At 48.3% G+C, this 20,958-nt stretch overlaps 1 protein-coding gene across 1 annotated transcript; it reads right to left on the bottom strand.

Annotated features, from left to right (window-relative positions):
* Positions 1 to 5,913: 5,913 nt before the first annotated feature.
* On the bottom strand, positions 5,914 to 20,655 carry LOC144722893 (volume-regulated anion channel subunit LRRC8E-like). The gene is made up of 9 exons (XM_078601296.1): positions 20,571 to 20,655; positions 19,685 to 19,842; positions 19,151 to 19,264; positions 15,894 to 16,198; positions 14,086 to 14,598; positions 13,691 to 13,838; positions 12,705 to 12,863; positions 12,185 to 12,334; positions 5,914 to 12,010 (listed from the first exon to the last, which is right to left on the bottom strand). The coding sequence occupies exons 2-9, from the start codon at positions 19,826 to 19,828 to the stop codon at positions 11,006 to 11,008; spliced, it is 2,538 nt and encodes an 845-aa protein (XP_078457422.1). The 5' UTR covers positions 19,829 to 19,842; positions 20,571 to 20,655; the 3' UTR covers positions 5,914 to 11,005.
* Positions 20,656 to 20,958: the final 303 nt, after the last annotated feature.

The following is a 20,958-nucleotide window of genomic DNA, read 5'->3' as shown; positions in this document are numbered from 1 at the left end:
CTTAGCAATCATTGGATGTGATTAACCATTTCGGGTCTTAATTGTGTTCACGCTAACGGTGACTTTCAGACCGCATTCCATTCTCCTTCTCTCCCCCCTCCTCCGTTCCGAGCATAGATGGACTCGTCCGTCTGAACGACCGCTAGTTGCTGTCCGTGGTGCTGACGTTAAGAACAAAACGCCACTTTTTCAAATCTTCTTGCTGTGATTTTCACACCTGACAATGATTGCCTGTGTTGCAATCGAAACGTCGTGAGAATTTAATAGTTTTATTTTAATTATTTCATTATTTCCTTTCTACGTGACTTTACCGAAAGAGCCAAGAATATGAATCCCTGCAGTCAGGAAAGCTTTAAATCGAAACTTAATTGCACCATTACTATGAATTCCCTAACATCAGAATCAGAATCTTTATTTAGGCTGGAGGGATCCGATGAGCTATGAAGCTCTTCTTTACAGATGTCAAGTTTGGGCTGGTTACATGTAATTGCGGTATTGCTATCAATATCAGCAGGAATCCGCGAAACTTCGGCGAGGATTTGGGCAGTCCTCGATTTACGAAGGGAATCTGTTCTAACGACATACAAAGAGAAAAAACAAAGATCCCCCGTGTAGCCTTGGTAGACTGTCGGGGCAAGTGCTGTTAGTGAGCACCTATGAAGGCCGGCACGGCACACGAGGGGGTGGGTGGCCAGTACCATGCCCGGCCACCTTTGACTCCCTAGTAGCGATGTTTACACACCACACCAGGTACTCATTTCAGGCTGAGTCGACCTAGGGGAGGCCCAGGACGCATTAAGATAATCCTCACTGGTGTTGGCCGTGAGCGAGAATCAAACTCGGGTCGCCGGGTTCGTAGTGCAGCGCTAACGTCTTCATTACAACTAAGCGCTCACGACTACACTACTGCTCCCGACCCAACTTTCACGTACACACAAAAAAAGACAAAGATCCCCCTATAGCCTTAACAGACTGGTGGGGCAAGTGCTGTTAGCGAGCAGCACATCTGAAGGACCGAATGGCACACGAGGTGGGTGGCCAGCACCACGGCCGGCGACCTTTTTCTCCACAGTGGCGTTGTTTACACACCGCACCAGGTAGGCATTTCAGACTAAGTAGACCTAGGTGCTCGGGGATAATCGTCACAGCTGTTAAGGCACATTCACATGTACACAGACTAAGATCCCTCACATAGCTTTAACAGACTGTTGGGACGAGTGCAGTTAGCGAGCAACTATGAAGGCCGACACGGCACACAAGAGGGTGGGTGGCCAGCACCACAGCGGACCGCCTTTGTCTCCCAAATGGCGATGTTTACTGGTACTCATTTAGGCCGAGTCTTAAGTGCAGGTGTTCCTAAGGCGGGTGCTCATACGTCGGGTGTTCGTAAGTCGAGGGCTTCCTGTAATTTTCATTTTACGGTCCAGCTGATTTTAACCAGAAACCGATAAACTATGGTATTGGTAACGACCTATAACAACTGCAGATAGCCTCTCAACTAGCTTAAAGAAAAATAAGTGGTTCATGTGGTTGATGGAGCTGAACAGGGCCAACTGTTGGAGGGGCGAGGCCAAGGCAAGGAGTGAGGCCAGCCTCTGGAGAGGTAAAAAGGGAGACATGTGTGAGTTATGGCACAGATTATGAATCGGCTTACATAAGCCGGTGTGTTTTCACAGCATTAATTTGAGTAGTTCTCAAAGTATAGAGTCGGAAGATAACTTATTTTGACCGTATTAATCCAACTGACTATGGTATTAAATGTGAACTTTGTACGACGTATGAATTTTATCTCAGATTTTAAAAAATATATAATCCAGTGCGTGACACAGGTCGGGTGTTTGATGGCAATCTGAAACACCCACCATAATCATCCATGGGGGTCTTTGGAATTGCACATTGCCTATGTTATGACTCTTGACCTCGATACAAAAAAACAAGTCACGTGCTGCAGTGCAATGACAACTCAGCGAAAATTCGTAAATAACAAACTGTGGTCTTAAAAGTACTTCTTTTTTAATACGCGACATCTGGTCAATTGCTCTTCTTCATAGCACGTAAAGCCAACACGTGCGTCAACAACACTGCCGGAGCAGCCCCTGCTGGACTAAACGCGCTATTGTGCCACGGAGACAATACGCATTAGACGGTCAAAAGCGAGTGGTGTCAAGTATGATCATGATTATTATGAGGCTTTTCGATTTAAAACTTTCATGACTGCAGGGATTCATTTTCTTGGTTCTTTCGGCAAAGTCACGTAGAATGGAAATAATAAAAGTAAAACATAATTAAATAATTCTCACGACGTTGCGGCCACAACGCAAGCAGCCGTCCTCAGGTGAAGAACAGGTCTGTCGGGAAGACAGCGTCTGAATGAAACACCCCAGGCTTGGAGCCTATATTTAAGCTGGGTTGGAGGGGGAAGAGCGCCTTGACAAAAGAATTTGCATATCAAGAGGAATTTAGCATATTTATGGGAAATGCAGATATGGGATTAGTACTACTTGTGAAATGCGTAGGACAGGGGTCGGCAACCTACGGCTCCGGAGCCGCATGCGGCTCTTTACGGGCTGCTTCTTGACCATATGTACGTATGTACATAGATGCATTGCGGCTCTTGAAATACTGAATTTTGTACCGAATTGGAAAGAAATGGCTCTTCTTGTTATTTTGGTTGCCGACCCCTGGCGTAGGAGGTGGGCGGGGGATTTCAAAGTCATATTATGCCCGTGCATTATGCAGGATTAGCAGCATCAAAGGGAGGGGATAGGGGTAGCATTAATAAAGGGAAGGGATGTTAATAGTATGTAGCTGCAGTAACTAAACAACCATAGATATTGCACTTAGAGAGCAACATCTATGATGGCCGGCACGGCACACGAGGTGGATGGGCAGCAATAGGTCCGGTTGCCTGTCTACCCAGTGGGGATGTTGACACACCGCACTCGGGTGCTCAATGAAGATGAGGTTGACCTCGGGGAGGCCGACCTCAGCAGGAACCTGCGGATCTCCCGTGAGGATTTTGTGAAGAGGAGCGGGACGCGACTTCAAAACTCCACTCGCATCACGATGTCCCCCAAAGTACTCCATCATCACCGCCCATCACCATCCCCTACCCAATCCCATCACCCTGTGTATCCCCTCCACATCTCAGTTGCATACCTGTCAACCCATACGATTTACCTGTATTCTTGTATGGGGAAATAGAGTTTTCAGGTCCATAAGGCGTAAAGCCGTTTTAATACGGGCAAATGTTTTCATATTTCTTACAGATTAAAAAAAAATATATACTTTTTATCAATTTGTTTGTTTCTCCCTTGTGATGTGACTTTGTAGGATGAACGTTGAGATTTATAAGGGCACGGGGTGACCAATACGGTCTGAATTTGTTTGTCATGAGGTAGGCACTGATAAGGGGTTGACAGGTATGCAGTTGCTTTCCCCATCAAACCTCAGCCACTCTCCCAATCAGCATGACCCCCATCCTTCCTGCAATCACCCTCTCCAACCCCCACGAACATCACCAATCTCCATCACTCCATCCGCATCACCCGACCAACTCGAGTCCCATAATCACCATGAAGCTGGCCCATCACTGTAATCACTACCAGCATTCATTTTGACTTTAAAAGATTTTAGTGACTGAAGGAATATAATAATTGGTTCTTTACCCTTCTATCTGGCAACAAAACTGACACCTTTTTTTTACAAGGAGTCAAAAGGCGTCATCTGGTCCAACCCATATGAGACTAGGCTCTAAGGAAAGCTGTCTCGGGTGTGGATCAATCAACTTTAAGGACAGTGCACATTATCAGAGTTATGTTCTTTTGTTTGTATTATGACTGCAGGTATTGCGGTCTATGCAAACATGACTCCTTGCAAAAAAAAGGTGTCAGTTTTGTTGCCAGATAGAAGGGTAAAGAACCAATTATCATATTTTTACTGGCAAATGAGGTTCCCATAGTGAAGGAATATATTTTGAATCTTTCGGTAAAGTCATGTAGAAAGAAAATAAATTAAATAATAATAGAATACGACGTTTCGATTGCAACACAAGCAACCATCCTCAGGTACGAATGAATGAGAAAACAAACGAAGCAAACTTAGAAATATAATGCAATCGAAACGTCGTATTCTATTATTATTTAATTAACTTTTTTTTCGAAATTACTTTACCGAAAGAACTAAAGAGTAATTCCTGCAGTCACGAAAGCTTCGAATCTAGTTTAATATATTTTGACTTACAACTTTCGTGACTGCAGGGATTCATATTCTATGGTTCTTTCCGTAAAGTAACGTAGGTAGAAAAAATAAAAACAATAAAATAATTTTAAAAATAATTAAAATGTCACGACGTTTCGATCGCAACACAAACAATCGAGGCCCTTGCCCTTAGAGTCTGCAGGGGCGACACGGGGGATCTGTCTTCTGTTGCACTGGTCAACAACAACAAAAAAACATATTTTTCTGGCCTGGACTTTTGCAGCTGTTCTAGACTAATTTCAGGGTGCTGATTCCAAATCTGATCTCAGATTTGCTCTATCACATCTCATTTTTATGCTATCGGCATACCCCATTTGCATTTATTTTACCCGAAATTAACTCCGTCACTTATGATTGCAAGTTGTTGCGAGTCAGTGATTGCTTTATGGTTAAAATATGGTGCTGTATTTTTAGGATAGTGTGTTTATAATATAATTTTATGTAGATATCCACATTTATTTAATATTTTTCTTCTGCAGTTTTTTATTGAAAATGCAATATTTGATATCTCAAAAAACCTGATGTGATAGACAAAAACTGATGCCAGATTTGGAATCAGCACCCCAAAATTACCTTAAAACCGTTGGAATACCTTATGCCAGAAAAAGTGTGTTGCAGTGCGTATTTAATGTGGCGCTGCACTCTGATGTCGTAGGAAAAAACATTCATTAAAAGTATATTTAATTCAGTAGAACGTGTCGTCTATATTTAATCAAAGTTGCGCATTTTGATGTGACGTCAAATTTCTCAAACCCCACCCCCCCTTGTCACAGTCACAAATGTCTGACCCCCCCCCCCAGGTGCGTGACGTCATTTATGGACGGCCCCTTCGTTTAACAAGTAGGTTTTCACTATACCAATCCAAGGTTATTTTTTGGGTTATGCGATCGAACCCAAAATGGCCCCCTTCATTATGGGTTCATGGGCTGACAAACGACCCTGACAGACTGTAGGGGCAAGTGCTGTTAGCGAGTAGCAGCACCTATAAAGGCTGGGATGGTACACGGGGGGGTGCGGCCAACACCACGTCCGGCCGCCTTTGTCTCCCCAGTGACGATATTCACACATCACACCAGGTACTCATTTGAGGCCGAGTCGACTTAGGGGAGGTCCAGGACCGGTTCAGATAATCGTGACTGACTGGTATTAGCCGTGAGCGGGAATTGAACCCGGGTCGCCGGGTTCGTAGCGCAGCGTAGCGATAACCGCTACACCACCACCCCCCACAACTCACACAAACTGACACACACTGACACACACAGAGGATTCATAATGGGTGTGTCTCTCAGAGGGTTCACAATGGCAGTCTCTCTTTCTCAGTGGATTCATAATGGCTGTGTCTCTCGGGGGATTCACAATGGCAGTCTCTCTTTCTCAGTGGATTCATAATGGCTGTCTCTCAGAGGGTTCACAATGGCAGTCTCTCTCTCTCAGTGGATTCATAATGGCTGTGTCTCTCGGGGGATTCACAATGGTTAAGACGGAGACATCCGAGATCCTGGGTTTCCAGCCCTGGGTCCATGTGTATAAGCAGCATCTCTTTTGGCCCCGTGTGTCTCTTCAAGGAGGGTCCGGGCGGCATGGCCTCGCGGGGACAAACAGATCACTCAAGGCAACGCAATCAACAGGACGTAAGAAACAAAGACGGCCCGGTCAAGACGGGGAAACGTTTTAATGTTTGCATTCACGCTCTCGGGTATCCCGGCGGAAGGGGCGAGAAGCGGCGATTCACGGACCGCCCTTAAAAGCTGGGGGCTATGATCAAGCGCTTGGAGCCAACGGGAAAAACAAACAAAAACGGGGAAAAACAAACAAAAACGGGGGTCCAAATTGGCCAACGGTGGCTTCCCCTAATACAAGTTTTTATTTATTTAGGTGTTAGACCCCTTATCAGTGTCTACACCCAGACCTGTCAACCCCTAATCATACAAACTCCACTCACTATTAACAGGTGACTTTCAGCCACAGATTATTCAATGCGCATAACTGTAGTTTGCGGCTACATTAACCAACTGTTCGATCAATAAAACACAGACGCAACACCGTGCAGTATTGGACCCACCCTAGACCCACTCGGCCCAAACTCAGTCTGGTGGTCGTCTGCACCTTCATTGGTGTCCACGCCTTGGTAATTGAGATGTCAACTACCTCACCTGTTATACAGGTCTTGGTAATTGAGATGTCAACTACCTCACCTGTTATACATGCCTTGGTAATTGAGATGTTGATTACCTCACCTGTTATACAGGTCTTGGTAATTGAGATGTTAACTACCTCACCTGTTATACAGGCCTTGGTAATTGAGATGTCAACTACCTCACCTGTTATACAGGTATTGGTAATTGAGATGTTAACTACCTCACCTGTTATACAGGCCTTGGTAATTGAGATGTTACCTACCTCACCTGTTATACAGGCCTTGGTAATTGAGATATCAACTACCTCACCTGTTATATAGGCCTTGGTAATTGAGATGTCAACTACCTCACCTGTTATACAGGTCTTGGTAATTGAGATGTCAACTACCTCACCTGTTATACAGGCCTTGGTAATTGAGATGTCAACTACCTCACCTGTTATACAGGCCTTGGTAATTGAGATGTCAACTACCTCACCTGTTATACAGGCCTTGGTAATTGAGATGTTACCTACCTCACCTGTTATACAGGCCTTGGTAATTGAGATGTTGACTACCTCACCTGTTATACAGGCCTTGGTAATTGAGATGTCAACTACCTCACCTGTTATACAGGCCTTGGTAATTGAGATGTTGACTACCTCACCTGTTATACAGGCCTTGGTAATTGAGATGTTGACTACCTCACCTGTTATACAGGTCTTGGTAATTGAGATGTTAACTACCTTACCTGTTATACAGGCCTTGGTAATTGAGATGTTGACTACCTCACCTGTTATACACGCCTTGGTAATTGAGATGTCAACTACCTCACCTGTTATACAGGCCTTGGTAATTGAGATGTTACCTACCTTACCTGTTATACAGGCCTTGGTAATAGAGATGTCAACTACCTCACCTGTTATACACGCCTTGGCAATTACAATGTTAACTACCTCACCTGTTATACAGGCCTTGGTAATTGAGATGTTAACCACCTCATCTGTTATACAGGCCTTGGTACTTGAGATGTCAACTACCTCACCTGTTATACAGGTATTGGTAATTGAGATGTTAACTACCTCACCTGTTATACAGGCCTTGGTAATTGAGATGTCAACTACCTCACCTGTTATACAGGCCTTGGTAATTGAGATGTTACCTACCTCACCTGTTATATAGGCCTTGGTAATTGAGATGTCAACTACCTCACCTGTTATACAGGTCTTGGTAATTGAGATGTCAACTACCTCACCTGTTATACAGGCCTTGGTAATTGAGATGTCAACTACCTCACCTGTTATACAGGCCTTGGTAATTGAGATGTTGACTACCTCACCTGTTATACAGGCCTTGGTAATTGAGATGTTGACTACCTTACCTGTTATACAGGCCTTGGTAATTGAGATGTTGACTACCTCACCTGTTATACACGCCTTGGTAATTGAGATGTCAACTACCTCACCTGTTATACAGGTATTGGTAATTGAGATGTTAACAACCTCACCTGTTATACAGGCCTTGGTAATTGAGATGTCAACTACCTCACCTGTTATACAGGCCTTGGTAATTGAGATGTTACCTACCTCACCTGTTATACAGGCCTTGGTAATTGAGATGTTGACTACCTCACCTGTTATACAGGCCTTGGTAATTAAGATGTCAACTACCTCACCTGTTATACAGGCCTTGTTAATTGAGATATCAACTACCTCAACTGTTATACAGGCCTTGGTAATTGAGATGTCAACTACCTCACCTGTTATACAGGTCTTGGTAATTGAGATGTCAACTACCTCACTTGTAATACAGGCCTTGGTAATTGAGATGTCAACTAACTCACCTGTTATACAGGCCTTGGTAATTGAGATGTCAACTAACTCACCTGTTATACAGGCCTTGGTAATAGAGATGTCAACTACCTCACCTGTTATACACGCCTTGGCAATTACAATGTTAACTACCTCACCTGTTATACAGGCCTTGGTAATTGAGATGTTAACCACCTCATCTGTTATACAGGCCTTGGTACTTGAGATGTCAACTACCTCACCTGTTATACAGGCCTTGGTAATTGAGATGTTACCTACCTCACCTGTTATACAGGCCTTGGTAATTGAGATGTTGACTACCTCACCTGTTATACAGGCCTTGGTAATTAAGATGTCAACTACCTCACCTGTTATACAGGCCTTGTTAATTGAGATATCAACTACCTCAACTGTTATACAGGCCTTGGTAATTGAGATGTCAACTACCTCACCTGATATACAGGTCTTGGTAATTGAGATGTCAACTACCTCACCTGTAATACAGGCCTTGGTAATTGAGATGTCAACTAACTCACCTGTTATACAGGCCTTGGTAATTGAGATGTCAACTACCTCACCTGTTATACAGGCCTTGGTAATTTAGATGTTACCTACCTCACCTGTTATACAGGCCTTGGTAATTGAGATGTTGACTACCTCACCTGTTATACAGGTCTTGGTAATTGAGATGTCAAATACCTCACCTGTTATACAGGCCTTGGTAATTGAGATGTTGACTACCTCACCTGTTATACAGGTCTTGGTAAATGAGTTGTTAACTACCTCACCTGTTATACAGGCCTTGGTAATTGAGATGTTAACTACCTTACCTGTTATACAGGTCTTGGTAATTAGGATGTCAACTACCTCACCTGTTATACAGGCCTTGGTAATTGAGATGTTGACTACCTCACCTGTTATACAGGCCTTGGTAATTGAGATTTTGACTACCTCACCTGTTATACAGGTCTTGGTAATTGAGATGTTAACTACCTCACCTGTTATACAGGCCTTGGTAATTGAGATGTCAACTACCTCACCTGTTATACAGGTATTGGTAATTGAGATGTTAACTACCTCACCTGTTATACAGGCCTTGGTAATTGAGATGTCAACTACCTCACCTGTTATACAGGCCTTGGTAATTGAGATGTTACCTACCTCACCTGTTATATAGGCCTTGGTAATTGAGATGTCAACTACCTCACCTGTTATACAGGTCTTGGTAATTGAGATGTCAACTACCTCACCTGTTATACAGGCCTTGTTAATTGAGATGTCAACTACCTCACCTGTTATACAGGCCTTGGTAATTGAGATGTTGACTACCTCACCTGTTATACAGGCCTTGGTAATTGAGATGTTGACTACCTCACCTGTTATACAGGCCTTGGTAATTGAGATGTTGACTACCTCACCTGTTATACAGGTCTTGGTAATTGAGATGTTAACTACCTCACCTGTTATACAGGCCTTGGTAATTGAGATGTCAACTACCTCACCTGTTATACACGCCTTGGTAATTGAGAAGTCAACTACCTTACCTGTTATACAGGCCTTGGTAATTGAGATGTTGACTACCTCACCTGTTATACACGCCTTGGTAATTGAGATGTCAACTACCTCACCTGTTATACAGGTATTGGTAATTGAGATGTTAACAACCTCACCTGTTATACAGGCCTTGGTAATTGAGATGTCAACTACCTCACCTGTTATACAGGCCTTGGTAATTGAGATGTTACCTACCTCACCTGTTATACAGGCCTTGGTAATTGAGATGTTGACTACCTCACCTGTTATACAGGCCTTGGTAATTAAGATGTCAACTACCTCACCTGTTATACAGGCCTTGTTAATTGAGATATCAACTACCTCAACTGTCATACAGGCCTTGGTAATTGAGATGTCAACTACCTCACCTGTTATACAGGTCTTGATAATTGAGATGTCAACTACCTCACCTGTAATACAGGCCTTGGTAATTGAGATGTCAACTAACTCACCTGTTATACAGGCCTTGGTAATTGAGATGTCAACTACCTCACCTGTTATACAGGCCTTGGTAATTGAGATGTTACCTACCTCACCTGTTATACAGGCCTTGGTAATTGAGATGTTGACTACCTCACCTGTTATACAGGTCTTGGTAATTGAGATGTCAAATACCTCACCTGTTATACAGGCCTTGGTAATTGAGATGTTGACTACCTCACCTGTTATACAGGTCTTGGTAAATGAGTTGTTAACTACCTCACCTGTTATACAGGCCTTGGTAATTGAGATGTTAACTACCTTACCTGTTATACAGGTCTTGGTAATTAGGATGTCAACTACCTCACCTGTTATACAGGCCTTGGTAATTGAGATGTTGACTACCTCACCTGTTATACAGGCCTTGGTAATTGAGATGTTGACTACCTCACCTGTTATACAGGTCTTGGTAATTGAGATGTTAACTACCTCACCTGTTATACAGGCCTTGGTAATTGAGATGTCAACTACCTCACCGGTTATACACGCCTTGGTAATTGAGATGTCAACTACCTTACCTGTTATACAGGCCTTGGTAATTGAGATGTTGACTACCTCACCTGTTATACACGCCTTGTTAATTGAGATGTCAACTACCTCACCTGTTATACAGGTCTTGGTAATTGAGATGTTACCTACCTCACCTGTTATACAGGAGGTCGTGGCTTCGATCCCGACCCTGACGCTGCCTACTGCTGTATAGTTGGAGTTGACAATGCCGGTTGTAATTGCCGGTGAAAGTCTCTCGGTGTCTTCGGGGTTCTCACTTTCTCGGATTTCTCTCTCAGTTCCTTGGACTTCTCTCCCAGCTTCCATGGGGGCTCTGCGTCGCGCCGCTGGGCTCGCCCCGCATCGCCTCCTTCACCTGCGCCGGCAGCGACTCGAACAGCTCCTCCTCCACCAGCAGCCCCCCGCGCCTCAGCTCCGCGCACTCCCCCAGCTCGGCCGGCAGCTCCGTCAGCCGGTTCCCGACCAGCTCCAAGCGGCGCAGCCTCGACAGCCTCCCGACCAGGCCGCTCAATTCGCGCAGCTCGTTGTTGGCGAGTGCCAGCGTCCGCAACCCCTCGCACCGGAACAACTCGTCGGGCAGACTCCGCAGGGCGTTGCCTGATAGACGGAGGGTGCTCAGCCGAGTCAGCTGGCACACCTCGGGCGGCAGGGCGGCGATGGCGTTGCGGCTCAGGTCGAGGACCTGCAGGCCGTGCAGACGGAACAGCCCAGCGGGCAGCTCGCCCCCGATGAGGTTCCCGTCGAGGAAGAGCGAGCGCAGCGCCGGCGAGCCTGCCCCCCCCGCCGCCGCCAAGCGCGGGACGCTCGCGAGGGCGTTGTCCGAGAGACGCAGGACGGCGAGGCGCTTGCAGGCGGCCGCCGGCAGCATCGCCACGTCGTCGCCGTCGCCCGGCGAGCGGAGGCCGTTGCGGGAAAGGTCGAGGTCGCTCAGGCGTCCCAGCGCCAGCAGGGGCCGCGCAAGCTCGGCGGGCTCCAGGCCGCAGCGCGTCAGCCGCAGCGTCTCCAGGCTGCGCAGCTTGCTCAGGGGCGCCAGCGACTCGAGGCGCGCGCCGCCGTTGTCGAGGGCGAACGTGCGCAGGCCGCCGCCGCCGCCGGCGACAGTGGCCAGGCCGGGCGGGAGGCGGGCGACGCTGGTCGTCAGGCGCAGGCCCTGCAGGCGCCTGAGGCCGCCCAGCGGCTTGAGGAGCGCCGGCGTCAGGGGCCCCTCCAGGGACAGCTCCTCCAGGTGGCGCATGTCACGCAGCCAGCCCGGGACCTCCGCCTTGATTGCAAACTTCACCTGCGAGAGGGCGCGGGGGGGGCGGATGGTGAATGTCGGTCCCCGACATTGTGACTTAAATACATTTGGTGGGGGAGGTGACTTTTTGGCGATGTCACGGCCCGGATCAGTGGAGCCGAATGGACCGCTCAGACCGAGCCACCCTCGCGCCCGCCCGCCCATCCACCCACGCACCTCCAGCTGGCGCAGCTCCTCGCTGAGGAAGGCGAGTGCGCGATTGTCGACGCCCACGGTGCAGTTCAGCAGCCGGAGCTTGTGCAGATTCACCATCTGCACCACCGCCGCCCCCAGCGTCACCCCGTGCATCGAGTCCAGTGTCAGCACCTTCGGTGGGGGATTGGGTACGAGGGTGAGTGAGTTGGTAGGTCAGTAGGTATGAGGGTGAGTGAGTTAGTGGGTGAGTGGCTGTGTAAGTTGGTGGGTGCATGGGTGTGTGGGTGGGTGGGTGTATGGGTTGGTGAGTGAGTGGGTGTGTGGGTGGGTGTGTGCGTGGGCGGTGTGTTGGCGAGTGAGTGGGTGAGTGAGCAAGTGGGTGGGTGTGTGCGCAAGTGGTTGGGTGGGTGTGCGGGTGAGTTGGTGGGTAAGTGGGTGTCTGGGTGAGTGGGTGGGTGAGTGAATTGGTGGGGGAGTGGGTGTGCGGGTGTGGATGGGTGGGTGCATAGGTGGGTGGGTAAGTGGGTGTGTCCACGGGCACCTGTATCTGAGTGAGCCGGTATGTGTCCACTGGCACCGCTGCCAGCTTGGAGAGATGTAGCTCGCTTTCGCCCTGCGCATTGATCGCCAGCAGCCCCGTCAGATGCGACAGGGTCCACGCTTGATCCACGTTCACCTGCCTAAGCTTATTTTCGCTCACCTGGAGCAGCAGCAGCAGCAACAGCACCAGCAGCCACGCGTGGATGGATTTTATTTGTTTCAGCAGCGAGGGCCCAATGAGCCGTTACGCCCCATGACGGTAAAGACGTTATACACATGTAGTGAGCGACTTTTGAGACACATCATGTAGAGGCCTTCTTATTTATTCTCACACTGGACGATACAGAAATATGAACGTCTCTACGTAGCTACACATAGCCGACCCTTCTACACAACCCCATCGTCGGCGTCCAACTACACGGTTATTTGACTAGCGCAGCGACAGCGACGATGAGAGCCCTGCAGGAGATCGGCCACGACGAAGAGAGATGACGGCGAGCGGCGACGCAGCCAGGACCCAGGACCAGCAACAGCACCGAACCTCTGGTTCGGTCCCCCTTATATACACCCCGGTGCGGCCAAGCCCCGCCTCCGGCCACGCCCCCTTCCAGAATCTTCAAGCAGGTTCCCGGAGCTTGTGGTCTCACTCAGCCTTTGACCTTCACCACCGATACGCCTCCCTTATAATTAGTCATTACATAACTTGCACATAGACTAACACGGCCCATAGACTCAGATAGAGACCCAAAGACTCAACATCCCCCGTATAGCCTCGACGGACTGTTGGGGCAAGTGCCGTTAGCGAGCACCTATGCAGACCAGAACGGCGGCACACGAGGGGGTGGGTGGCCAGCACCACGTTGACCACACAGAGACCCACAGTTTGTTGTCCTTACCCCACATCTCCGATCGGCGCGGTCGGCTCCGTCAAAGGTGAGGCGCTCTGCGTGCAGCGCACAGCGCGCTCTGCGAGCGGCTTCTCCTCACCTCGGACAGGAAGACAGAGAACTTGCACGCGTAGCAGGGGTCGTACTTGTCCACTAGGTGAAGGAGGAAGGCAAAGTCGTTCCGCACGTCCGGAATGTCGTCCACCCCCGTCTCCTGGCGCGCCTCCGCGAAGCTGTACTCCTTGAGCCTGCGGTGTCAGCGCCCCCCCCAGCACAGAGAACTCAGCGCCCGTCAACCCTCGTCCCAACGCGGAAGATCTCCCACGAAGCCACCGGTAGAACATTACTATTAGATATACGTAGCGGTCTCGCCGTCCGCGCTAACCGCATCTCCACGATCGCCGAAAAGCCCGCAGACCAAAGTCAGAAGGCTGCCGCACGGCGATCCGGTGCCACGCAACCGCTCTGCGGCAGCCCGCCGCCCCCCCCTCTCACCTGCCGGTCACCACCCAGTAGAAGACGTAGGCACAGGTGAGCGCGTAGACGCACATCGTGGTCGCGTAGGCCATCCACATCATGCGGAAGATGCGCCACAACCCGTGGACGCAATAGAAGTCTCCGTAGCCCGTGATGTACTCGTCTTCCACGCAGTGGATGTGGTAGCGCATGTTGGGGCCGGCGTAACCGGTGTACGCGAGCACCACCAGCGCCTGCAGCAAGCGGGCCCCCGTCTGCCACACGTAGAGCCTGTGGAGCCCGCCGCTCGCCTCCGTGTGAGCACGTAGTTTCTTCACCTTCTCGAAGAGAGCCTTGGCCTGCTCGCCCTCCTTCTTGTCCAGGATGCGATCATCCGATGGCGTCCGCCGGCCCTCGTTCTGCTCCGGGGGGGGGCAGTCGGGGGGCGGGGCGGCCTCGCCGGGGTCGACGAATCGGACGGAAGGCCGGGGCGGTGCCGGCGGAGACTCAGAAGGCAGTTTCTCCATGGGGAGTTTGTCGGATCTCGGGTCGCTGCAAGCGTGGGACGCAGAGACGCACAGAGACCCATAGAGACTCACAGAGACCCATAGAGACTCACAGAGACCCATCGAGACTCACAGAGAACCGCAGAGACCCAAAAAGATACATAAAGTCTCACAGAAACCCCTAGAGACTCACAGAAAGCCATAGAGACTCACAGAAACCCATAGAGACTCACAGAGACCAATCGAGACTCACAGAGACCCACAGAGACCCACAGAGACCCATAGTGACTCATAGAGACCCGCAGAGACCTATCAGGACTCACAGAGACCCGTAGAGACCCATAAAGACCCACAGACCCGCAGAGACCCACAGAAACCCAGAGATCCATACAGACTCAGACACCCACATCGTGACGCACATACACACGCACACCAAGATCCCCCGTATAGCCTTAACAGACTATAGGGGCAAGTGCTGTTGGCGAGCACTTATGAAGGCTGGAACTGTACATGAGGGGGTGGGTGGCTAGCACCACGCGTGGCCGCCTTTGTCTCCCCAGTGGCGATGTTTACACACCGCACCAGGTACTCATTTGAGGCTGAGTAGACCTAGGAGAGGCCCAGAGCTGGCACAAGTATGAACAACAGGTTACACTGCCCACCAGGGATTATTTGTCTGTCGTGCACCAACGCGCTGTCCAACCAAGTTACTACCTGCCCACTCCGAAGGAACGTGTTTCAGATAATCGTCGCCGGTGTTGGCCATGAGCGGTAATCGAACCTGGGTCGCCGGGATCATAGCGCAGCGTAGCGCTAACCGCTTCACTACCGTTCCCCACACACACACCACCAACCGTAAGCCAAACTGGTTATGAAAAGCAGGGGGATAGAAAGATGCGTGAACGGGCTCGCTGCCCCAAAACAGAGGTCGCAACCGGGTACCTGATACCCGTATCCTACCCAATACCCGGCTACCCGTACCCGGCCGGGTACAGGTACGGGTAGCAGTTTGCGACCCTGATGCGGCCGGGTACGGGTACGGGTAGGCCGTGAGTCACTGGTGAGTAACTGTTTGTCACTCATTTCGGGTAGGGTACGGGTAGGGAACGGGTACCCGTACCCGACCGGGTACGGGTACCCATTTGCGACCCTGGTGCGGCCGGGTACGGGTTCGGGTAAGGAATCAAAACCCATTTGCGACCTCTGCCCCAAACCCACGCAGGGTCCCCCCCGAATGGAGAAAGGGGGAACTTTTTTTAATTTTGTTACTTAAGGGGGGAAGGGATGACAAAGAAAGGAAGGAGCCGTGGGCCGTCTCTTAGTAGTCAGCCCCCTTCTAACCTGCAGCTCCCCGCCGTGGCGGGCGGTGGCGGCTGCAGCGCCGCCGCCGCTGACGCCAACCCGTCCAGCGCGGCTTCGTGCACGGCGTGCGTGGTCCACTGCGAATCCATGCACTTGCCCAGCACGCACACAAAGTGCTCAATCTTGGAGCTCGTCTCCGGGAACCTGAACCAGAAGTTCCTGGTGGCCGTCAGGATGAGCGTGTGCAGCACGACGAGGTGCGGGAAGTATTTGCTGATCCACAGCACCGCGTTGTCGTAGCAGAACTGGTTGATCAACCGGTACTGGTACTGGTCGAAGCCAACCTGGGCGAGTGTGGGAAGGGCAAAATTAACAGGCGTGGCGGTGATGTCGCATGCCCCTCCGTTGCGGTGACAGAGCTGGCTCAAATCTGGCTTTTGCCTGATGATGCCGGTTGTAATTACTGGCGAAACGTCACCGTACTCAAGATCGTCAACGTTATGGCTTTGCTCTCCAACACACCGGTGTGCTGTACTAGGATATTACACTATACACTACACTATACATTACACTATAATGTACATTACAATATACACCACACTATAAATTACACTACACTATACATTACACTATACACCACACTATACATTACACTATACCAGACGTGGGCAAAGTACGGCCCGTTGGGCTTTTAATCTGCCGAACTTGTCCAAATATTGTTATTATTAAATAAAATTTTACCTTCCTCCTGTAATGCCCCCATTTCCCCAATAGATGGCGCACTTTGACCAGGAGAGGGAGAGAGAGAATATTCGTATGAGCAATTCATGTTTCTATTGAAAGTAAGTTAACAGTAATATTTGGGTACAGTATTGTTTTTGGAAGCATTCACTGTAATATCGTATGAACGTTTACTTCATCGCATCATCATCGTATGAATGATGCGAGAAGAGATTAACGGGTTCTTATGCGATTTACGTTCTCGGCGCTTTCGCTCTCTAAATTACGGCTTGAATGAGGGGGAGGGGTATGACTACATCGCAAAATTAATATCTTACTAGGACTTTTATATAACAAAAGTTATATACATAACTGTTGCGCTTTGTGTAATTCAACAAAACAAATAAAACTTAAGTCCGAGTTCTCTCCGAATTTCACGAGTCCGTTCTAGACCCCACAGTTTTTTTAAAGAGTTTTAAGCACAGAAAATATGATTAAAGTTTGAAAAATCATTAATTATACAAACTTTTCAATAATTTCCTTCTTCACTTCGATTTAAATTTTCTTTAAAAACTTCTTCTCACCAACATTACCACTCATTACCACTTTCTCCGAAGGCAAGTTTGTAAAAGAAAACATGGTACAGACAGCAGACATCTTGTGTCGGGAGATCAAAAGCAAATTTGAAAAAGTCAGTTCATCACGCAGGACTGTGACTCGCCATGTGGAACTGATTGATAAAAATATAGCCAGTCAATTAAACGAAAAGTCTGATTCCTTTGACTTATATTCACTAGCACTGGATGAAAGTACGGACGTAAAAGACACTGCTCAGCTCCTCATTTTTATCCGAGGCATTGAAGACAGTTTTGCGATAACAGAGGAGTTTTTGACCATGGAGTCCCTGAACGGAACAACGCGGGGAGATGACTTGTATAACCAGGTATCTGCTGTGATCGAAAGAATGACGCTATCTTGGAGTAAACTTGCAAATGTCACAACGGATGGATCGCCAAATTTAACTGGAAAAAATGTTGGGCTGCTGAAAATAATCCAGGATAAAGTGAAAGAGGAAAGCCCTGTCCAGGATCTTATTTTCCTTCACTGCATCATCCATCAGGAATCCCTGTGTAAGTCTGTATTGCAGCTTAATCATGTCGTGAATCCAGTCGTACAACTTATGAACTTTATACGAGCAAGGGGACTTCAGCACCGTCAGTTTATTACCTTCCTGGAGGAAACTGATGCGGATCATCAGGACTTGCTGTACCACTCTCGTGTCCGCTGGTTAAGTTTGGGGAAAGTGTTACGAGTGTGGGAGCTGAAAGAAGATATCATCGCATTTTTGGAGTTGATGGGGAAATTTGACGAATTCCCTGAGCTAAGCGACAACAACTGGCATAGTGACTTTGCGTTTGCTGTGGACATATTTTCACACATGAATGAGCTGCATGTGAAACTGCAGGGGAAAGATCAGTTTGTTCACGACATGTACAAACATGTGAAAGCCTTCAAATCCAAGCTCACTTTGTTCTCCGGACAAATTGCGAACAAATCTTTCACTCATTTCCCACACTTGCCATGCAGGAAGAGACACCGCGAAACGCAAAAAAATACAGCAAATCGCTTGAGGACCTGCACGGAGAATTCTGCCGTAGGTTCTCTGATTTCGAAAACATTGAACAGTCACTTCAGCTGGTGTCCTGTCCCCTGTCACAAGACCTTGAAACAGCACCACAGGAGCTGCAGTTGGAACTGATAGATCTTCAGTCTGACTCTGTCCTAAAGGAGAAGTTCAACTCTGTTAAACTGAATGACTTTTATGCTTCACTTAACAGAGCCACGTTTCCAAACCTCCGGAGGACTGCACAGAAGATACTGACATTGTTTGGCTCCACTTATATGTGTGAGCAGACATTCAGCGTCATGAACACTAACAAAGCCCATCACAGATCAAAGTTAACGGATCAGCACCTCAGATCTATCCTGAGAATTGCCACAACCAAAATAACTCCAAACTTGGATGCACTGGCAAAAATGGGAGATCAACAACGCTGTTCCCACTGAAACTGATTATGTGTTGCTGCAGCGAGGTTGGAGCAAAATCTCCATCACAGAGCCTGCGTTGCTGCTCTAACCTGTTAATGTAGATAATAAAGAAGTTCAAGTGAGGTAATTGGTTTGGACGCATGCCTCAGATGTTTTAATGATGTTTGATCAGTCACGTTACAACATGTTTTTGTATTGTTCATGTTTGTGCAATTTGTTAAATTGCCTTACAAATAAATGCTTTGCTACCTGTTAAAGGCCAAATCAATTCATGTAATCATTTTTACATGTCATTTATATTAGTTCACACAAACACTCCATCCATCTGTTCCTGGCCCGGTCACTCTGTCAAATTTTAGAACCCATTGTGGCCCGCGAGTGAAAAAGTTTGCCCACCCCTGCACTATACTGTACATTACACTATTCCTCGGGCAATTGCCGGTGGCGCAGCCGGCCTTACCGCTGGCAACCAGCGGTTCCCCCCCCCCTGCATGGTCGTGTCGAGCCGGCCCGAGGGGGGACCTCACCGTGTGGGCCCTGGGGTTGGCCACGAGCTTCCTCAGCACGGTCTCGTTCCACTCCTTCAGATCCACGTCGAAGCCTCTCGGCACCGGCACACACAGAATGCGCTCGTTCATGTTCTGGGCGGAGGTGGGGGAAGTGGGTACCACGTGACCATGACGTGACGCCGTGTGGTCTCCTTGAAGACGTCGCTCCACTCAGGTTCACTTTGCGCGATTCCCGGTGTGTACGGGGGGGGGGGGGGAGGCAACCCATATCGACCCAAGATGTGCTCTCTAGCCAGCGCTCTGAGTGAGCTCGCACGTCGAGTTGGAACCCACGACCTCCTGCGTACCAGGCGAGGTAGTTAACATCTCCCAGCCACCGTGATGAGACACACGCGAAGTCCAAATATGCAGCAGGGGTCGGGATGGAACCTATGACCTCCTGCGTACCAGGCGAGGTCGTCAACATCTCCGCGATGTTATCCATAGCATGGCGGCGACATTTATGAATGTGCTTGGGGACTCTCTAGAGTCTAGAGCGTTGGAACGACGTACCTGCAGCATCCCGGCAAAGATGCCTATCATGAACATGGGCACGGAGAGCATGTCGCACAACACGTCCCACCAGGGCTGAAGGATCTTGAGGTCCTGGTGACCCTCCAATGAGAAGGAGGAGGTCAGGGCTCCGATGGGAATCATGACTCGAGCCGAGACTGCACACAAGCAGACACACACAGGCAGACACACACACAGGCAGACACACAAGCAGACACACACACAGACACACACAAGCAGACACACAGGCACACACACAGACATACACAGGCAGACACATACCGGCAGACACGCACAGAGGGTCACACACAGGCAACAAAGACGCACACAGAGACACACACACAGGCAGACACAATACAAATGTCTCCCCGTGTAGCTCCTCTGACAGGCTGTGAGGCTTACGTAAGGCAGAGATTGGCTCCACTCTCTCTCACCGCCCTTGTTTTATTATAGTAGTAGTTGATATTACAGTATTAGTTAGTATAGCAGTACATGTTTTATTACTATAGTAGTAGTTGTTTGTTATTTTATTGATGTTATTAGTGTTATAGTTGTGATTATAGATGTTGTAGTTGTTATTATAGTAGTTGATATTACAGTATTAGTTATTATATCAGTTCATGTTTGTATTACTATAGTAGTAGTAGTTGTTTATATTATATTATTGATGTTATTAGTGTTATAGTTGTGATAATAGATGTTGTGGTTGTTATTATAGTAGTTGTTACAGTATTAGTTATTACAGCAGTTCATGTTTTTATTACTATAGTAGTAGTAATTGTTTATTTTATTGATGTTATTATTAGTGTTATAATTATTATAGATGTTGTAGTTGTTATTATAGTAATGATTATAGACGTGGGAGATGTTATTATAGTAGTTATACTTGTGATTATAGATGTTGTGGTAGTGCTGGTCGTTAGGCTCCACTTCTCCCGCCAAATCGCGACGGTTTGTTGGTGGTGGTTGAGGGAGAGGGCCGCGTGGGCGAAACCAACTCGAGCGGCGTGCGCGGGAGGGGTGAATTCAATCGGCGAACATAAATTGTTTTAATTTAAGGGGGTAGACAGAAAACGCCACCTTTCACTAATGCTAGCGAGCCCTCTTGCTTCTTGTTGCTTTGGATGAAACAATAAAACTATAAACAAGTTCGCTACATTTTTTAAGCGCGGCTTGAGTTGATGCTTTCCATCCCCCTCCATACTTGGTATAGTCTGAAACGTAACCGCGCCTTATCTAGTCTATGCTATTAACCATGGGCCTTAATCCGGGCT

The sequence above is a fragment of the Lampetra planeri genome, chromosome 16 (assembly GCF_965212315.1).
Source record: "Lampetra planeri chromosome 16, kcLamPlan1.2.h2, whole genome shotgun sequence".
In the NCBI taxonomy this organism is placed as follows: Eukaryota; Metazoa; Chordata; class Hyperoartia; order Petromyzontiformes; family Petromyzontidae; genus Lampetra; species Lampetra planeri.
This window is presented reverse-complemented; position numbering and strand designations above follow the sequence as displayed.

Coding starts and splice junctions, on each gene's coding strand:
- LOC144722893 (XM_078601296.1), bottom strand. CDS start 19,828: ATGATTCCCATCGGAGCCCTGACCTCCTCCTTCTCATTGGAGGGTCAC. Junction 13,839..14,085: donor TACTGGGTGGTGACCGGCAG/GTGAGAGGGGGG, acceptor CTGACACCGCAG/GCTCAAGGAGTACAGCTTCG. Junction 12,011..12,184: donor AGGAGCTGCGCCAGCTGGAG/GTGCGTGGGTGG, acceptor GCCCTCTCGCAG/GTGAAGTTTGCAATCAAGGC.